The sequence below is a fragment of the Danio rerio genome, chromosome 20, assembly GCF_049306965.1.
Source record: "Danio rerio strain Tuebingen ecotype United States chromosome 20, GRCz12tu, whole genome shotgun sequence".
In the NCBI taxonomy this organism is placed as follows: domain Eukaryota; kingdom Metazoa; phylum Chordata; class Actinopteri; order Cypriniformes; family Danionidae; genus Danio; species Danio rerio.
The window spans coordinates 8229815-8248434 of NC_133195.1; the positions used below are offsets into that span (position 1 = coordinate 8229815).

The window sequence follows — 18620 nt, forward strand, 5'->3', positions numbered from 1 at the left end:
ATCAAGAGAAGAAAGACACAATACAAGATTATGAAAGATCTTAAGTATGTGGACAAGTCTTTTAACATTGTGTTGAAATATGTTATCTCGGTTGTTATAATAACATTCGCAGGACTGATAATATATCTAAGCGAACAAATTTGTGTATATGTTTTCATAATATCTGCTCGAAGGTGAGCAGTATCCAATACTATGTAAGCAATTGTCTTAGGCTAGTGGATAGTGCCCAAACTCAGAGTAGATCAGGTTTTGTTTGTTTGAATGGAAAGCTCAGACCTGAAATGAAAATCTCCTCTGGTTCTTTGTTTTCTTAGAAGGTTTGTGTTGGAGGTCGTCAGCCTGCTGCACCAGTGCTTGCTTTCTTTGGAATAAAAAAAAAATCTTTCATCAGCTGTGTTTACGATATCGAACTGCTGGTGATGGTGTTTCAGCTGAGTCTTCATTGATATGTGTGTGTGTGTGTGTGTGTTTGGTTAACAGTTGGAGAGCATCAGCTAACAGGCCATAAAGTTGCTGTGAAGATCCTCAACAGACAGAAGATCCGAAGTCTCGATGTTGTGGGCAAAATCAAACGAGAGATTCAGAACCTTAAGCTCTTCAGACATCCACACATCATCAAGCTGTGAGTGAAACGCTCATTAAAACACATCCACATTTACTGAGAATCATTTCAAAGTGGAGATCATTTTTGTTAAAAAAAAAAAAAAAACACTTCAACAAGTTTGACTGCAGTTTCTAGCTAAAATAAATGCTATGGTGCAGTATGACACCAACAGCGTTTGCTCCTTTTTACACTAAGGATATATAAAGTACAAGGACATATTACTGACAAATAAAAAATAGTATTTCTCATGCAGTTCTTTGCACAAGAACAAGTATAAACCACAAAACATTTTGTGATAAGACAAGCTTAAGCCTGGTGAAGCACGATTCTACAAAAGTGTTAAAAGCATTATAAAATCAAGATTAAACTATGTATTGTTGCAACCCGGGCTCATTGTGGAAACGTAGCCCCGCGGACGTTTCTGTGGACCATGAGATACGTCCCGAGAGGTACGTATTCGAGCGTTTTTTTTGATATCGCGTTTTTTTTTATTTCGCGAGTGCTGTTCGCGCCCGCGCCGTTCTTGCGCGAAAAGCCGCCGGATCGGCCACCCCTCCTCTTCCTCCTCCTCCTCCTCCTTCTTCCCTAAACCCGAGCGAAGGTTTGCAAAAGCCTTTCAGAAAAAAAAAAGCAAACGTCTTCGATTTCGACCGCGTTTTCTGATCCCGCCGCGTTCTCGCCCTTATTTTTCAGATTCCGTTTTTCATCTTACATGATTTCTGGAACCGCTGTTCCCCGGACTCGATCCCGGTCGTCGTCCCCACGGCCGGCTCCTCCTCCTCCTCCGTCAGCCGACGCAATGCTGTGAGCTAAGCGGACAAACTGGTTGCAAAGGGAAAGCCCTCCACTCGGAGGCGAGCCGTCGGCCGACGAGCCCGAAGAGGAGGAGCGGAGCAGCGCCACACCACCTCGCAGCGTTCGCTCGAAAAAAAAAATAAACGCGACCGTACGTACCTTTGGCCACGTAAATCGCGGTCTCCAGAAACGTCCGCGGGGCTACGTTTCCAGAATAAGCTTGGGTTGTATTAATGTGTCTTTTTAGAAAACACTTGCTTAGTCAGCGACAATAGCCTAGTAGTTAAGTGCTCCAGGTCCTTTGCCGACCCTTCCCCTATTCTCTGCTCCCCACACATTCCTGTCTGTAACCTCCACTGTAACCTCCACTAATCAACCTCCAAATTAAAGATCAAAAAACCCTAAAAAAAATTATAAAGAAAACACTCGCATGGTTTTCGGTCAGATTCAGTCCTGGAGGGCTGAGTTTAGCTTTAACATGCTTCAACACATCTGCCAGGAAGTTTCTATTATGCTAGTTAGAGCTTGATTAGCTGGTTCAGGTATGCAATTGAGATTGGATCTAAACAGGATTGCCCCCTACAGGACAAGGTTATTATAGTTAACGAAAACAAACGAGAAAATGAAAATAAGAGTTTTGAATAATTTTCCTTAGCTGAAATAAAAATAAAAACAAGAGTAAAAAAAAAAAAAAAACTAGAACTAACTGAAACTATATTGTGTACATACAAAACTAACTGAAACAAACTACAATTATAGCTAAAACATCCTTCATTTTTGTCTATGTAAATGTATTTAATACATAATACATATAAGTACTACTGTTTTTGCCTTTTGGAAGAAAATCTATTTACTCCTTGCTGTCAAGTGTTTGTCTCGTACGGCACCTCAGAGTTTGTAATCCTAATGCCACTGGCCAGATCAAGATGGTCCTCCTCCAGTCAATCCTCACTGTTGGTCCTGCAACAAAAACTACGGCTGGACATGACTGCCGTATTAAATATTAAATACGTTTATTTCTGTATTAGTCTTTGCGATCTTGAACTAATCAATTTTGAAACCAGATCTTCTTCATTTTTTAACCAGTGCACCTGTTGAGGTAGTTCATCAAATCAAAATTAATAATTTTACTTTTTAAAACTAGTTAATTTTTAAAATGCCTAATATCCCCCTCTGACTATATATATATATATATATATATATATATATATATATATATATATATATATATTATGTGTGTTATTCTGTTATTAGCACAGCACACTAAGATAAGATTTGAGAATCAGTGAACCAATAATACTATGCATGCGTGATTTAGTCAACCGAACACAAACAGTACATGACAGGCTGCTGTGACTGAACTAAACCCAGTACAATACTGCAGTAAGGGTAAACCGAGGGCTTAAATTAGAGGTTTAAGTTTACGAACAATACGATTATTATGCCTCTGAAAAGGCTCAGATGAATAGTAGTTATAGAATAGTATTTAAGGAAAACCTCAAACACACTGCTTCATTGTGTGACATGGGAAAATCAACAAGCCAGAATCAACAATAAACAGCCAGATTACATTTTGCTAAATTACACTGGGGAAAAGACAAATGTTTGGAGACATGTCCTGTGGTCTGATGGAAATAAGATTGAATTGTTTGGCCATAATGACCAGTGTTACATTTGGAGGACAAAGGGGAAAGCTTACAAGCCTAGGTACACCATCCCAACTGTGAAGTATGGGGGCGGCAGAATCATGTTGTAGGGCTGTTTTGCTGCAGGAGGTCCACTTCACAACATAGATGGCCTCATGAAGAAAGAACATTATGCATATACTGAAGCAACATCTCAAGACATCAGCCAGGAAATTAAAACGTGGCAACAAATAGGTCTTCCAAACAGACCATGACTCTATGCATACTGCCAAATTAGTCAAAATGTGCTTTACGGACAACAGAGTAAATATTTTGGAGTGGCCATCACAAAGCCCTGACCTAATCCTATAGAAAATTTGTGGGCAGAGTTGAAAAAGCTTGTGGGAGCAAGACAGCCAACAAATCTAACTTAGTTACAGCAATTCTGTCAGGAGCAATGGGGCAAAATTCTTTCAATCTATTGTGAGAAGCTTGTGGAAGGGTACCCAAAACATTTGACCAAAATTATAGTTTAAAAGCAAAGCTAAAAAAAAAAAATACCAAGGAAATGTATGTAAACTTTTGATTGTATAGAAATTAATACATTTTCAAATATAAATTCTCTCATTATTCTGGGATTTAGCAAATGTAAATCATTTAGGTAATCCTAACAGACCTAAAACAGTAAACGTTTAGTTTGATTTACCATCAGACATTAAAAAAAAAAAAAAATAGTTATGTTCCCTTCTTTTAGAGTGTATGTAAACTTCTGGTTTCAACTGTATATTTACAAAGCACACCCTGGCTGATTCTTAATTCCAAGCACTCAGTTAACAGACTTGCCAAGTTACCAAGTCAGTAGACACTGAAAACAAAGAATGTGTCCTGTGAGAAATGAGATGTTGCGTTCTTCCTGATGGTCACGTGGCCATAACACATTTTTAACAAATTTTTTTTTAAACATTGCAGCTTTCATACAATGATCTCTTTTTCAATAATTATATTGCTGTGGGAACGCTGTGCTTCCCACCTACTTTATTCAGCCACAATAAGTTCTGGGACTTCTACAGCGAGTACTGCGCTCAAGTATGCATTGACGCATCCTCGATATCAAGAAAGCATCCGGGTTTGTTCACGAATCTTCCATTTTTGTGGTCCTGATTATTGGAACTAACCTTATGGTGGTTGATGATACACGAGGACGCAAGATCACTTATGAACATATTTTGAAAAACAACCCCTAGGTAACATGTGATTACTTAGTAAGTCAGTTGTGAATATTTCAGATTCACATTAATGTAAACAGCGCCCTCTAGTGGTCTTCTGAAATGCGTTATACAACTTATAATTTGCAAAAAAAGTAGTCTGATGCTGGGCGACACGGTGGTGCATGCAGTGGGTAGCACGTTCACCTCACAGCAAGAAAGTCTCTGGTTTGAGCCTCGATTGGGTCAGTTGGTATTGTTGTGTGGAGTTTGCATATTCTCCCCGTGTTCTTGTGGGTTTCCTCCGGGTGCTCTGGTTTCCCCCAAAAGTCCAAAGACATGTGGTATAGGTGAATTGGATAGCCTAAATGGTCTGTAATGTATGTGTGTGAATGTTTTCCAGTGATAGATTGCGGCTGGAAGGGCATCCGCTGCGTAAAACAGGTGCTGGATAAGTTGGCGGTTCATTCCGCTGTGGCGACCCTGGATTAATAAAGGGACTAAGCCCAAAAGAAAATGAATGAAGTTTTGTTTCCAGTGAGCCAGAGGTTACTTTTAGTCATTTTAGAATAACTTAAAATAGGGCCAAGCAGTGATCAAAATTTAGAAAATTGTAGGGCATTCTCTAATTTCCATTCCAACTGTATGTGTGTGCATATTTTAGCTGATTATCCACCATGATTGGAAGCAAAATGATTATTATTTTACTTCTTTTTACTATTTAACTGGGTTAACTGAATACTTAAGCTTCTTATAGATTTTAAGACGCTTTATTCCTTTGAGGTCCTTTTTTGGGGGGAGATTTTAATATGGTGCTCTGAAAACTTTAGGAGTGTTACAAGGATCATTACACACATTGACACCATGTACTCCACGTGTGTCAGCTTTTGAGAGCTTTGACTTTGCTAATAAAAAAAAGCATTTGACAACTTAATTTTGTGGGCAAATACTTCAAATACATCTGATGTGATTGATGGTGACGGGACAGATGTTTTGTGGTTTGATAATTGATTTTAATGAGCCCTGCTGAAAAGACCAGCTTTGATCTGCATATATTTCCATGCTGGTCTAGTTTAGTGACTGCTGAACGCTGGTTTAGCAATTATGTTCTCCAGCAGAGCCTAGAGACCTGGATCAAAACAAACACAGATTGAAATTAAGCTGCTAAAACGATTGAAATCAATCTGGTGTTATTAGGATTAACACATTACTGGTTAAAAGTTTGGAATAATAATAAGCCTGCCTTTATTTTATATACAGCTGAAGTCAGAATTATGAGCCCCCCTTTTAATTTTTTTCTCTACAATTTCCCAAATGGTATAATAAAGCGATGACATTTTCAAATTATGTCTGATAATATTTTTTTATCTTATTTGTTTTATTTCGGCTAGACTAACAGCTCTTTTTAATTTTTAAAACCATTTTAAGTTCAACATTATTACCCTCTTTAAGCTATATTTATTTTGATAGTCTACAGAACAAATCAACGTTATACAATGACTTGCCTAATTACCCTTACCTGCCTAGTTAACCTAATTTACCTAGTTAAGCCTTTAAATATCACTTTAAGCTGTATAGAGGTGTCTTGAAAATATCTAGTCATATATTATTTACTGTCATCATGGGAAAGATAAAATTAATAATTTATTAGAAATGAGTTATTAAAACCAACCCAAGCTCATTCTGAAAAACATAGCCCCGCGGACGTTTCTGGAGACTGCGATTTAGCGTTTAGTTTTTTTTGAGCGAACGCTGCGTGGCACTGTGGCGCCGCTCCGCCCCTCCTCTTTACGCTCACCGGCTGACGGCTCGCCTCCGAGTGGAGGGCTTTCCCGATGCAACCAGTTTGTCTGCTTAGCTCACAGCGTTGCGTCGGCGGAGCAGAGGCCCCGGAGGAGGAGGAGCCGGCCCTGGGGACGACGACCGGGATCGAGTCCGGGGAACAGCGGTTCCGGAAATCAGGTAAGACGAAAAACGGAATCTGAAAAATAAGGGCGAGAATGCGGCGGTATCCAAAAACGTGGTCGAAATCGAAGACGAGGGCTTTTGCTTTTTTTTTTTTCTATTTCTGGACTGCTTTTGCGAACCGTCGCTCGGGTTTAGGGAAGGAGGAGGAAGAGGAGGGCGGCTGAGTCTTCCGATCCGGCAGCTTTTCGCGCGAGAACTGCGTGGGCGCGAAAGGCGCGCGCTCCCGAGAGGCACCCGAGACGCGAAAAAGCGCGCACAGCGGCCTCTCGCGGATCCACGAAAACAAAAAACGATCGAATACGTACCTCCCGGGACGTAAATCGCGGTCCGCAGAAACGTCCGCGGGGCTACGTTTCCACAATGAGCCCGGGCTGATTAAAACTATTATGTTGAGAAATATGTCAAAAAAATCTCTCCGTTAAACAGATTTTGGGGAAAAAATAAACAGGAGGCTAATAATTTAGGGGGGCTATTAATTCTGACTTTAACTGTATATACAAATCTGCTGAGTAAATTGTTGTGTTTTATTGTGTTTGTATTTAAAAATTATACCAGGAATACTTTTATTATTGTCCATTTTGAACCCCTCTGTGTAACACAGGTCTTGTATTCGTTCTTGTATGCTGTTTGACAGACTGTCAGTCTCTATAAGGGCTCTTCTGTTGAATATAAACAGGGCCAACAAAACACAGCAGGCTGCCAACAGGTGTCCCTGAACAAATGATCAACAGTTCTGACCTTCATCAACATTTCTGCTTCTGAGAACTGTAACTGTAGCTTATTGTAAAACCCTGATGCTCATCTGTTTTGTCATCCAAAGACAAAACACGTACAGGAATGAAAACTATCTCATCATTTCTCCCTCATGTGGTTTATGAGATTTTTTATTTTATTAAACACTAATTAATATATATATTGAAAAATGCTGGTCGCTGGCACCCATTCACCTCCATAGTTGGAAAGGAATACTTCGATAGTCAATAGATTGTAGCAACCAGCATTCTTTGGAATATCATATTTTGTGTCCAACAGAAGAATCTCAAATAGGTTTTGAACAAGTGTAGGGTGAATAAATGAGAAGGCTCTGGCTGCAGAGTTGCGCTTGCATCTTCAGGCCTGCGCTCTCGAGCTTGCATGCTCAGGCACCCACACATCCTATGCAATTGTTACGTCACTTGAAAGCAACACAAATAATCCAAAAGTAAGCTTCCAGTTCGTTTCGACAGTGACAACGTTGTCAAATAATTCTAAGTACTTAAGTTGTACACCATGACAGACCCCCCCCCACCCTCCGAAAAGCAGTTAATATATTTATCATGTGATTTAGAGGTGTGAACCTATACTGGTCTCATGGTTCGGTTCGGTTATGATTATCATGCCATCGATTCGGTTCAATTCGATATCTCGGTGCATCACGGTGCATTGACGATGCTTTCCATATACAGTGTTATATTTTAGGGGGGAGGCTATAACATGCTGTCTGTATAAACACACAGACACACATCACCACACTGTCTCTCATTCAAACACATTCACAAACATAGAAAGCATCAAGCAAACAAACACACACACGCGCACACACACACACAAACACACCCACTTAAGCCCTTGCAACAGGGAGACCTCGTGCTGAGCGGAGCAGAAAAACGAAAAAAAACAAAAAACAAAAAAAAAATAAGCACTTTTCCGACGGTCCCTTACTGAGAGCTCCTCTCAGCGCGAGCTCTGCCAGCTAAAGTAAACGCAGACTGCGAGGGCTTAAACGGAGCAGTGCTCGTAATGTAGAGCAAAGAAAAAGAAAGACAGCTGTGAAACATCACCAGCTTTGTCTTTCTGTAGGAAACACACTTTAGATCTTTTTAGGGTAAGAGTTTTTTGACTTATTGCAGTCTATAACAAAACCAAACAAAACCAACTGAAGCGCGCTCATTTCTGGCGCCCCACTGGATGTACAGCGCCCTTAGCATTTGCCCATGGTGCATATGCCACGGGCCGGCCCTGAGTTGTCTGAGTGTTGTAAATACTCGCGCTCACCTCCCTCGCGACAGAGCGCATAGGAGATAAATGACGTCAGTACATAATAACCGGTTATAATTATTACTGAATCGATACCGAATTGTCCGCGTCTGCATCGCGGTGCACAGAAGAAACATTTAATTTTGACACCCCTAATGTGATTATATGCTTTGATGTAAATTCACCAAAGCAGGCTATACATTCATACCAGCAAAGCTTATTTGCAAAGCTTATTACATATTTATATCAACTATCAGGTCGAAATAGAAACACAAGGTATTCTCCCACAGTTATAAATATAATAAAAAATAATAATAATAAATAAAAAAAATTAAAAAAAACACCAGGCAAATTTGAATTTAAGTTTTTATTTTAAACCTTTCAATGAGTTGTGGTATTACAACTAACAGCTACACATTATGGACTTACAGCAATGATTCTTGAACGACTTGGGAAAACTATTCTTCATTACTATTCTTGATGAGGCAGCACGTCTGCGCAGAAGTGCATCTATATGAAATCACAGTTGAAGCGCAGCTTCAACAGTCTCTACATGATCCCAGCCCAGTGTTATAGGTCCTCCAAACATAATGTCGAGATCGACTAAATAAGGGAACGTCTCAACTCACTTAACGGAAGGAAGCAACACAGATGATGTGTAACATTACTTCAGAGCTGTTGTAAGGCAAGCATTCGTGGTTCGTTACGATCTGTTTATGTAACAAATCGTTTACGTGGCGCCTGTCGCCGTATGTTGCTAGAAACTACAGTGAAACACTGAAAAAAGGCACTTGAGTAAGGGTGACAGACAAGAAATCCGTTAAATCAGAGATTTTTCTGCCTCAGGGACACCCTTAAGTTACATTACCGAAGGTTTACCGACTTTCATGCAAGCGGCCACAGGTGGCGATTGTAAATGACATCATTCGCAGAGGAACCGTGGTTGCCTGAGCGTGCAAGTCTGAGCGTTGAAGCATGCACAAAGCAACTGGGGTTAAAAGATATGTTCAGCTCTTTGTGATCTATCAAGAATTAGTTTTAAGTTTAAAAGGTTTCTAAAACAGTGCATGTTTGTAATAAAGACAGTAAAAATCTCGTGTGGGTAAACTTTGTAACAACATTGTGTTTGAATCATCATTGCAGAAAGGCTTGAATTAACTCCACAACAAATGCATCAAATAGGTGGGCAGGGAGAACTAGCTTATTTGCATTAAAGGCACAGGCAACAAAAACAACTACAATGTGTCCAGAGCTAAACATACCAATGTTCTGAAAGGTAAATAATCTGGTGGGCAAAGTGAGATGAAACTTTACAGACACATTCTGGAGACACAAAAAAAACTTATCTTAAATAAAGGGTTAAAATAGGTGCTCTTTAAAATAAAATAAGTTTATTTGAAAAAATAATAAATAAAAAGTTTATTTGTTTATTATTTTCTAACAAATTATTTTCTAACAAAGGATATTGGAGCAAATATGAATAAAAATACAATTATTTAATTATAATCATATAAATTTAAACTTGTTTTAATAAAGAACTATTAATAGAGAATAATAAAGAATTATATTATATTATGTTATATTATATTATATTATATTATATTTTATTATATTATATTATATTATATTATATTATATTATATTATATTATATTATATTATATTGTATTATATTATATTATATTATTTTATATTATATTATATTATATTATATTATATTAGATTATATTATATTATATTATATTATATTATAATATATTATATTATATTATATTATATTATATTATATTATATTATATTATATTATAATATATTATATTATTCATTCATTCATTTTCTTTTCGGCTTAGTCTCTTTATAATCTGGGATGGCCAAAGCGGAACTAACAGCCAACTTATCCAGCATATGTTTTACGCAACGGATACCCTTCCAGCCACAACCCATGACTGGGAAACATCTATACACACTCTTTCGCACACATATATGCACTATGGGCAATTTAGCCTACCCAGTTCACCTGTACCGCATGTCTTCGGATGTCTGTGGGGTAAACTGGAACACCAGGAGGAAACTCACGCAAACGCAGGGAATACATGCAAACTCCACACAATAACTTCAGCTTACTCAGCCGAGGCTCGAACCAGCGACCTTCTTGCTGTGAGGCAACAGCACTGCCTACTGCGCTGATTTTATTATATTGTCTTATATTATATTATATTATTTAATATTATATTATATTATATTATATTATATTATATTATATTATAATATTGTATTATATTATATTATATTACATTATATTATATCATATTATATAACACTATTTTATATTATATTATATTATATTATAATATTGTATTATATTATATTATATTACATTATATTATATCATATTATATAACACTATATTATATTGTGTTATATTATATTATATTATATTATATTATATTATATTATATTATATTATATTATATTACATTATATTATATCATATTATATAACACTATATTATATTGTGTTATATTATATTATATTATATTATATTATATTATATTATATTATATTATATTATATTATATTATATTATATTATATTATATTATTTTAAAACATACTTCTTACTGAGTTGTGTGTTTTTGTATGCTTAAAGCATTAGTATTGAAGCTGCTGGGTTTGTTTTTTTGCAGGTATCAGGTGATCAGCACTCCCACAGACTTTTTCATGGTCATGGAGTACGTGTCCGGAGGCGAACTCTTTGATTATATTTGCAAGCATGGGAGGGTAAGAATCATGTTTTAAGACCCTACCAGCACTTACAATCATATAAATGCGATTGACTTTCTCATGCCGTTTCTGATTTGTCTCTGGAAATCAACCTAATGTCACAATCAATGAGATATTCAGCATATTCTATAAGAGGAACATGACTTTTGCATTACTCTGTCTTGTAATAACATTATAGACATGTTTTTGTGGCTCTGGTCTGTATTTGAGCTTGGATTAACCTTCTCCAAACCACAGCGATCTAGTGAAGCTGTAATGGCAAGGGCCAGGGTCTGTCTTTGTGCTAATATAGGCTGCCCACAATAGCGCTGGCAGACGGTTCATGTTGCAGGACATGTTTAGTTTGAACGCACAAACACACAGCTGACTGCGGTGACATTCGATCACAGGCGTTCTATTTTTAGTATCTTTAATTTATCTGCAACTTTAACAATTTTGATCGTAAGTGTCTGTAAGTGTTATTATTGATATTATTTATCAACATTTGAGCATCATTATATGTATTGAAAGCATTTGTAAACATGATTATACATTTGTACAATGATTTATAAGTAATACACATTACTGTAAAAATAGTGTAATAATTATTACAGATTTAGTGATGCCATTAATAAAAATCTATAAAAAAATCAAAACAATTTTACTAGAATACTAGAAACTATATTGATTATAATGATGATTGAAATCAGGGTCTCAGAGGGGTCTTAAAACATCTTAAAAGGTCTTGAATATCAAAAATTTAAGTTTTAGTTCTTAAAAAGTCTTAAATATGCGAAAATATTGTGTTGTAGGTCTTGAATAATTTTTAATAGGTCCATGTGAAGTTACCCAGTCGAGCAGACCCATCCAATCACCTGCAATACATCTCAATAAAACTTTTAACAAAAGTTTATTTATTAGCTCTGTGGTCTTATTATCTTCTTTAGAATAAAATTTATGTTTTATAGTTTTTGCTTACAAAGATGTCTTAGCGTTAAGCCCCTTTGTGAGTATGAAATTTCATTAAAAAATCTTTAAAAAGTCTTAAATTTGAAACCTGCAGAAACTGTGAAAAATGTGTGTGCTTTATTTAATTTAGAGAATTTCTGAAGTTTTGTTTTTTAGGTTTTGTTTTCAGTGCATTGTCACCAAGCTTTTTCTATTACAGTAAATATTCGATTGGAACAAAGGGTATTGGAATAAATATGAATAAAATTAAGATCATTAAATGATAATTGTTTAAATATATAATTAATTTAATTATTAATTAATTTAATTAATAATCATTAAGATAATTGGGCTTTGACTAATGTCAAAAAATCTGTTATTTAATAATCCTATTATTTATCCTCATTTGATCATCATTATATATGTATTGAATGTATTTGTAAAAAATAATTATGCATTTATACAATACTTTATAAGTACTACATAATACTGTAAAAAAAAAAAAAGAAGTGTAATCACCATTACAGAGAGATAGATAGAAATATAATTTATAAAAATGAACAAATAATTCAAAACAATTTTACTGGGATGCTAATATTATAATTATGATTGAAATAAGTGTGCCTTTGGTATCATATTCCAAATATATCCAAAAAATATATATATATTTACCGCTTATCCGGGGCTGGGTCGCGGGGGCCGGAGTCTTAGGAAAGAAGCCCAGACTTCCCTCTCCCCAGACACTTTCTCCAGCTCATGAGGCTTTCCCAGGCCAGCCGAGAGACATAGTCCTTACTGCATGTCATGGTTCTTTCTCAAGGCCTCATCCCGGTGGGACATGCTTGGAACACCTCCCTAGGTAGTCGTCCAGGAGGCATCCAAAACAGATGCTCGAGCCACCTCAGTGGACTTCTCTTAATGTGGAGGAGCATCGGCTCTAATCTGAGCTCCTCACCCTATCCATAAGGGTGCGTCCTGCCACCCTGTCTCGGCCACTTGTATCTGAGATCTTATCTATTTGGTCATGACCCAAAGCTTATGACCATAGGTGAGAGTAGGAACGTAGATTGACCAGTAAATCGAGAGCTTTGCCTTTTGGCTCTGCTCCTTCTTTACCACAAAAATTATTTTAGAAATATTAAACATTGTGCTTAAACTACTTGTTCAAGCACTGCAACAACTGCATTTTGTTAATGTTTTTGTCTTGTTTCTAGTCTAGTTTATAGACAAGCAAAAAATACATCAAAATTAAGTGTGATTTTACTTAAAACACGCATAATAATCTGCCAGGGAATTAAGCAAAATAATGTCAAAGCCAAAACAAGGGTATTTTTCTTACCTCATAGGCTGTTTATTTACCCTAAGGAAAAACTCACTTAACATTAATGTATTATTTCTGAAAAGAAGACACTATTTTGTGCTTGTTTAGAAAATGCTTCTTGATTTGACTTGAATAGAATTTGTATATAATTGGACTAGAAACAAGATAAAAGCTCTAATTAAGATTTTTTTTGCAGTGTGTTCATGCCTCATTTCACACACACACACACACACACACACACACACACACACACACACACACACGCACACACACACACACACACACAAACTAATCATAGAGCTCTCCAATGATACTTGTTTTTAGAAATGTCAATGTTTTAAAAGAGAATCTGCCATATGTCTGTGATGTTCAGGTGGAGGATGCCGAGGCCAGGCGTCTGTTCCAGCAGATCATCTCAGCTGTGGATTACTGCCACAGACACATGGTGGTGCACAGAGACCTCAAGCCAGAGAATGTGCTGCTGGATGGCAACATGAATGCCAAGATCGCTGACTTTGGTACACACACCCACACACACACAAATACACACACACACACACACACACACACACACACACACACACACACACACACACACACACACACACACACACACACACACACACCAGTCTTTCTGGGGATTTCCGATAGACATTATGATTTTTATACTATACAGACATCTTTATACTATATATTTTTCCTACTCCAACCCACCCCTAAATCAGCACTCACAGGTAACAATTAGCATTTTTACATTTTCAAAATACATCATTCTGTGTGATTTATAAGCTATTTTACACATGGGGTCCAAAAAAACTCTAACAAGGTCAAGATTCACTGGTTTTGCTACAGAAAATAAGGAATACAACATACACACACTCATACAGCCACATAAAAACAGCTAATGTTGTGCAGATGGCGAGGGACTGTTGCCAAGCAACCAGCTGCAGTATTGCCCCACGTCCACTCATTTACTTTGTATGAGGCCTGGGGTCTGTTCTTCTTACTTCGCTCAAATTTTCTAAGATAATTTGACCGATCCTGGATCTGTTCATCTTGATAACTGATCTCTGGCTAATTTGGTTGTTCAAACAAGTTTACGTATTAGATAAAATGTCTGGATGAACTGATCTAAGATCGCTGCGTGTGTCTTGAAGGACAGAGCTATCGATCCTTGAAATCATAATCTGCTGTGCATTTATTGGCTTGACGGCACAGCAGCATATATATATATATATATATATATATATATATATATATATATATATATATATATATATATATATATATATATATATATTTACATTTAGTCATTTAGCAGACGCTTTTATCCAAAGCGACTTACAAATGAGGACAAGGAAGCAATTTACACAACTATAAGAGCAACAATGAATAAGTGCTGTAGGCAAGTTTCAGGTGTGTAAAGTCTAAGAAGGAAAGCATTCGTAATGTAAGTATTTTATTTTATTTTTTACAGTTAGTGGTATAGCTAGAGAGGCAATTGCAGATTAGGAAGTGAAGTGGAGACTAAATAGTTGAGTTTTTGGTCGTTTCTTGAATACAGCAAGTGACTCTGCCGTTCTGATGCAGTTAGGGAGTTCATTCCACCAACTGGACAGACTGAATGCGAGAGTTCGGGAAAGTGATTTCTTCATTCACTGAACGCAAGTTTCTGGAGGGCACATAGATCTGCAGAAGTAAGAGCAGATAAGAATGAGCAAAGCCAGAGGTTGCTTTGTAGGCAAACATCAGAGCTTTGAATTTGATGTGAGCAGCAACTGGCAGCCAGTGCAAACGGGTGAGTAGCGGAGTGACATGTGCTCGTTTAGGTTCATTAAAGACCATTGGTGCTGCTGCGTTCTGGTGCAGCTGAAGAGGTTTGATAGAGTTTGCTGTAAGCCCCGCTAGTAGAGAGTTGCAGTAATCCACTCTGGAGAGAACAAGAGCTTGAACAAGGAGTTGAGCTGCATGTTCAGATAAGAAGGGTTGGATCTTTCTGATGTTGTAGAGTGCGAATCTGCACGATCGAGCAGTTCTAGAAATGTGGTCAGAGAAGTTTAGTTGGTCATCAATCGTTACTCCAAGGCTTTTCACCATTTTGGATGCAGTAATGGTTGCCCCATCCATCTGGTCATGGTGCAGAGTCGGGTTGGCAGAAACTTCAAGCATTTTCGTTTTCGCAAGGTTAAGCTGAAGATGATGATCTTTCATTCAGTGTGAAATGTCCGACAGGCAGGCTGAGATGCAAGCTTTTTTTTTTCTTTTTTATACATATGTATTATCCTTCTATATATTCCACTATAATTTATAATGCCATGGTACAAATTCAGTTTTATTTTCTTGACTTGGCCAGTCAAATCATCAGTGTTAAGTATTGCTGTGTACGACAGGTCTGTCAAACATGATGTCAGACGGAGAGTTCCTCAGGACAAGCTGCGGATCACCAAACTACGCCGCACCAGAGGTCATATCCGGAAGGTAAAAGGTCATCAAATCAATTTTATTTAACAATCATACCATTTATGATATTTACAATTCTGGACCAGGACAATGATAACAATGACACACTTCATTCCAATAGTTGACAGCAATCTATCAAAGCATGCTGTGTGATTTACTGTATGGACTCCATCCACATAAATATTATATCAGGCTTGCATCCATTTTTTATGTAGGACCACTCTTGGGTCTCATTCAGACTCAGTGTTGTGCTGTGTTTCAGGCTGTATGCTGGTCCAGAGGTGGACATCTGGAGCTGTGGTGTTATTCTCTATGCACTGCTTTGCGGGACGCTGCCGTTTGATGATGAACACGTGCCCACTCTCTTCAAAAAGATCCGTGGAGGGGTTTTCTACATCCCCGAATACCTCAACCGCTCTGTGGCCAGTCTGCTGATGCTCATGCTGCAGGTGGACCCGCTGAAGAGAGCTACTATCAAAGACATCAGGTTCATAATGGCCAGCACACTTCATAACTTGTACTCACTGCCAGTGATATACAGTATGATATACACTCACTGGCCATGTTGTTAACATTTATTGTGTGAGAAATATGATGTAAGGATGTTCTTTAATCAAGAATATTTTTACACCATTCATTTTCTTTTCTGCTTAGTTCCTTAATTAATAAGGATCGCCACAGCGGAATGATCCACCAACTTATCTAGCATATGTTTTACTCAGCTGATGCCCTTCAAGCTGCAACCTTTCACTGGGAAATACCCATACACTCTCATTCACACACATACATTACGGAGAGTTTAGCTTACCCAATTCACCTATAGCCTACATGTCTTTGGACTGTGGGGTAAAACAGAGCACCCAAAGGAAACCCACGCAAACATGAGGAGAACATGCAAACTCCACATAGATATGCCAACTGACCCAGCCGAAGCTCAAACCAGCGACCTTCTTGCTGTCGTCATGCTACTATTATTGAACTGTCAAACATTAGCTAAACCAAGCCATAGCTAAACTTCAGTTATAAAACTTGATGATTTTTTGTTTGTTTGCTTAATTACATTTTTATTGAACATATTTTAGTTGCTTACTTTTTTAAATAGCATAAAAGTTTTATACTTTTGTGCAAATACCAAGTTTTTCAGAATTTTTGATCCAAACTCTTACCTAATACTGCCAATAGTAAATTATTTTTATTCATCGTTATGCTTTTCTACATTAGTTAAAAAATATCTTCATTTTAAAAATCAGTAGGATGTTATTAACCATTCATTAATTTATTTTGAGCTTAGTCCCTTTATTAATCAGGGGTCACCACAGCGGAATGAACCAGTTTGATATTATGAACCAAAGTTATAATATTTCAGAAGGTTAATAATTAAATATACTTTATTTAAATTGATTAAACTAATTAAACAATAATAATAACTAGTAATTAATTTAAATCAGTTAATACATTGTCTAAAAATCTGGGTGTTTATCAGAACATTTAAAAAATAACGTTATGCAACTTAATGTGAATCAGATACCATAGAATACACAAGACGTGTCACTTGTATAGTTTTGAACGGGGAGAAGTGTAATGGTCAATTTGGTGAATGAAGCCTCACCTACTAGTACAGGAGCCAATCAGCGATCGCTGAATAGACTGACGAATCACCAAGTTAAGGGCTTCGACCAGCCTTGAGTTTCTGCAGATTTTCTATGATTAGAATGTTTAGGCAAGGTAAGGCAAGTTTATTTATGTAGCACATTTCATACACAGTGACAATTCAAACTACTTTACATAAACTTTTAAACACGTATGAGAAAAAAAAAAAATAATAATATAAAAACAGGTTAAGATGTGTTAAAACAGGTTATAAAAGAACGAAAAAGAAAAGAAAGACATAATAGTGCGATCTGTCAGACATGGCACAGTGCTCATTCAGTAAAGGCACAGCTAAACAAATGTGTTTTCAGTCTCGATTTAAATGTACCTAATGTTGGAGCACATCTGATCATTTCTGGAAGCTGATTCCAGCAGCGAGGGGCGTAGTAGCTGAAAGCCGATTTACCTCGCTTTGACTGAATTCTTGGAATTTTTTGTTTAAATGATCCTAAAGATCTGAGTGATCTGTTAAGTTTGTATTCAGTGAGCAAATCTGTAATGTATTGAGGCCCTAGGCCATTTAGTGGTTTATAGACAAGTAATAATACTTTAAAATCTATTCTGAATGAAACTGGGTGTAAAGACCTGAGGATAGGCGTGATGTGCTCTGATTTTCTGGTGCTGGTCAAATCCTGGCCGCAGCATTCTGGATGAACTGCAACTGTCTGACTGTCTTTTTGGGAAGGCCAGTGAGAAGGCCGTTACAGTAATCCACCCTGCTGCTGATAAAAGCATGAACAAGTTTTTCTAAGTCTTCACTGGAAACAAAGCATCTAATTCTCAATGTTTTTGAGATGATAGTATGCTGATTTACTTACTGTTTTGACATGAGGATTGAAGCTCAGATGTGACTCCAGAATCACACCAAGATTCTTCATTTTATTTTTTGTTGTTTGACCTTTAGAGCCAAGGTACGCATTCACCTTGAGAACCTCATATCTTTTCCTAAACGCAATGACTTCAGTTTTCTCTGTACATCCAGTTGTTAATTTCATCAATGCATTTGCAAAGGGTGTCAATGGGGCTGTAGTCATTAGACAGTAAGGCCAAGTAGATCTGAGTGTCATCAGCATAGCTGTGGTAGGAGATTTGGTTCTTTCTCATTATTTGGCTCAGAGGGAGCATGTAAAGGTTGAACAGGAAAGGTGCCAGAAGCGAGCCTTGTGAGACTCCACATGGCATGGGTGTCCACCTCAACCTATGGTCACCTATACTGACATAGTAACCTCTGTGCAGCTGTGGTGCAGTAAGGCGTTTGTGTCTCTAA

The 18620-nt window shown here is 37.2% G+C and overlaps 1 protein-coding gene across 5 annotated transcripts in view; it reads left to right on the forward strand.

Moving 5' to 3' along the window:
* prkaa2 (protein kinase, AMP-activated, alpha 2 catalytic subunit) overlaps nt 1–18620 on the forward strand; it is a 52995-nt gene that overhangs the window by 10501 nt on the left and 23874 nt on the right. For all 5 annotated transcript variants that reach the window (XR_012396363.1, XR_012396362.1, XR_012396361.1 and 2 more), the window contains exons 2-6: nt 481–622; nt 10899–10992; nt 13617–13761; nt 15634–15721; nt 15966–16190. Coding sequence is in view for 1 of the 5 variants with exons in the window: in XM_695739.10 (XP_700831.4) it covers nt 481–622; nt 10899–10992; nt 13617–13761; nt 15634–15721; nt 15966–16190 (694 nt within the window). In the remaining 4 variants the exon portion in view is untranslated. The remainder of the gene's footprint in view (nt 1–480; nt 623–10898; nt 10993–13616; nt 13762–15633; nt 15722–15965; nt 16191–18620) is intronic.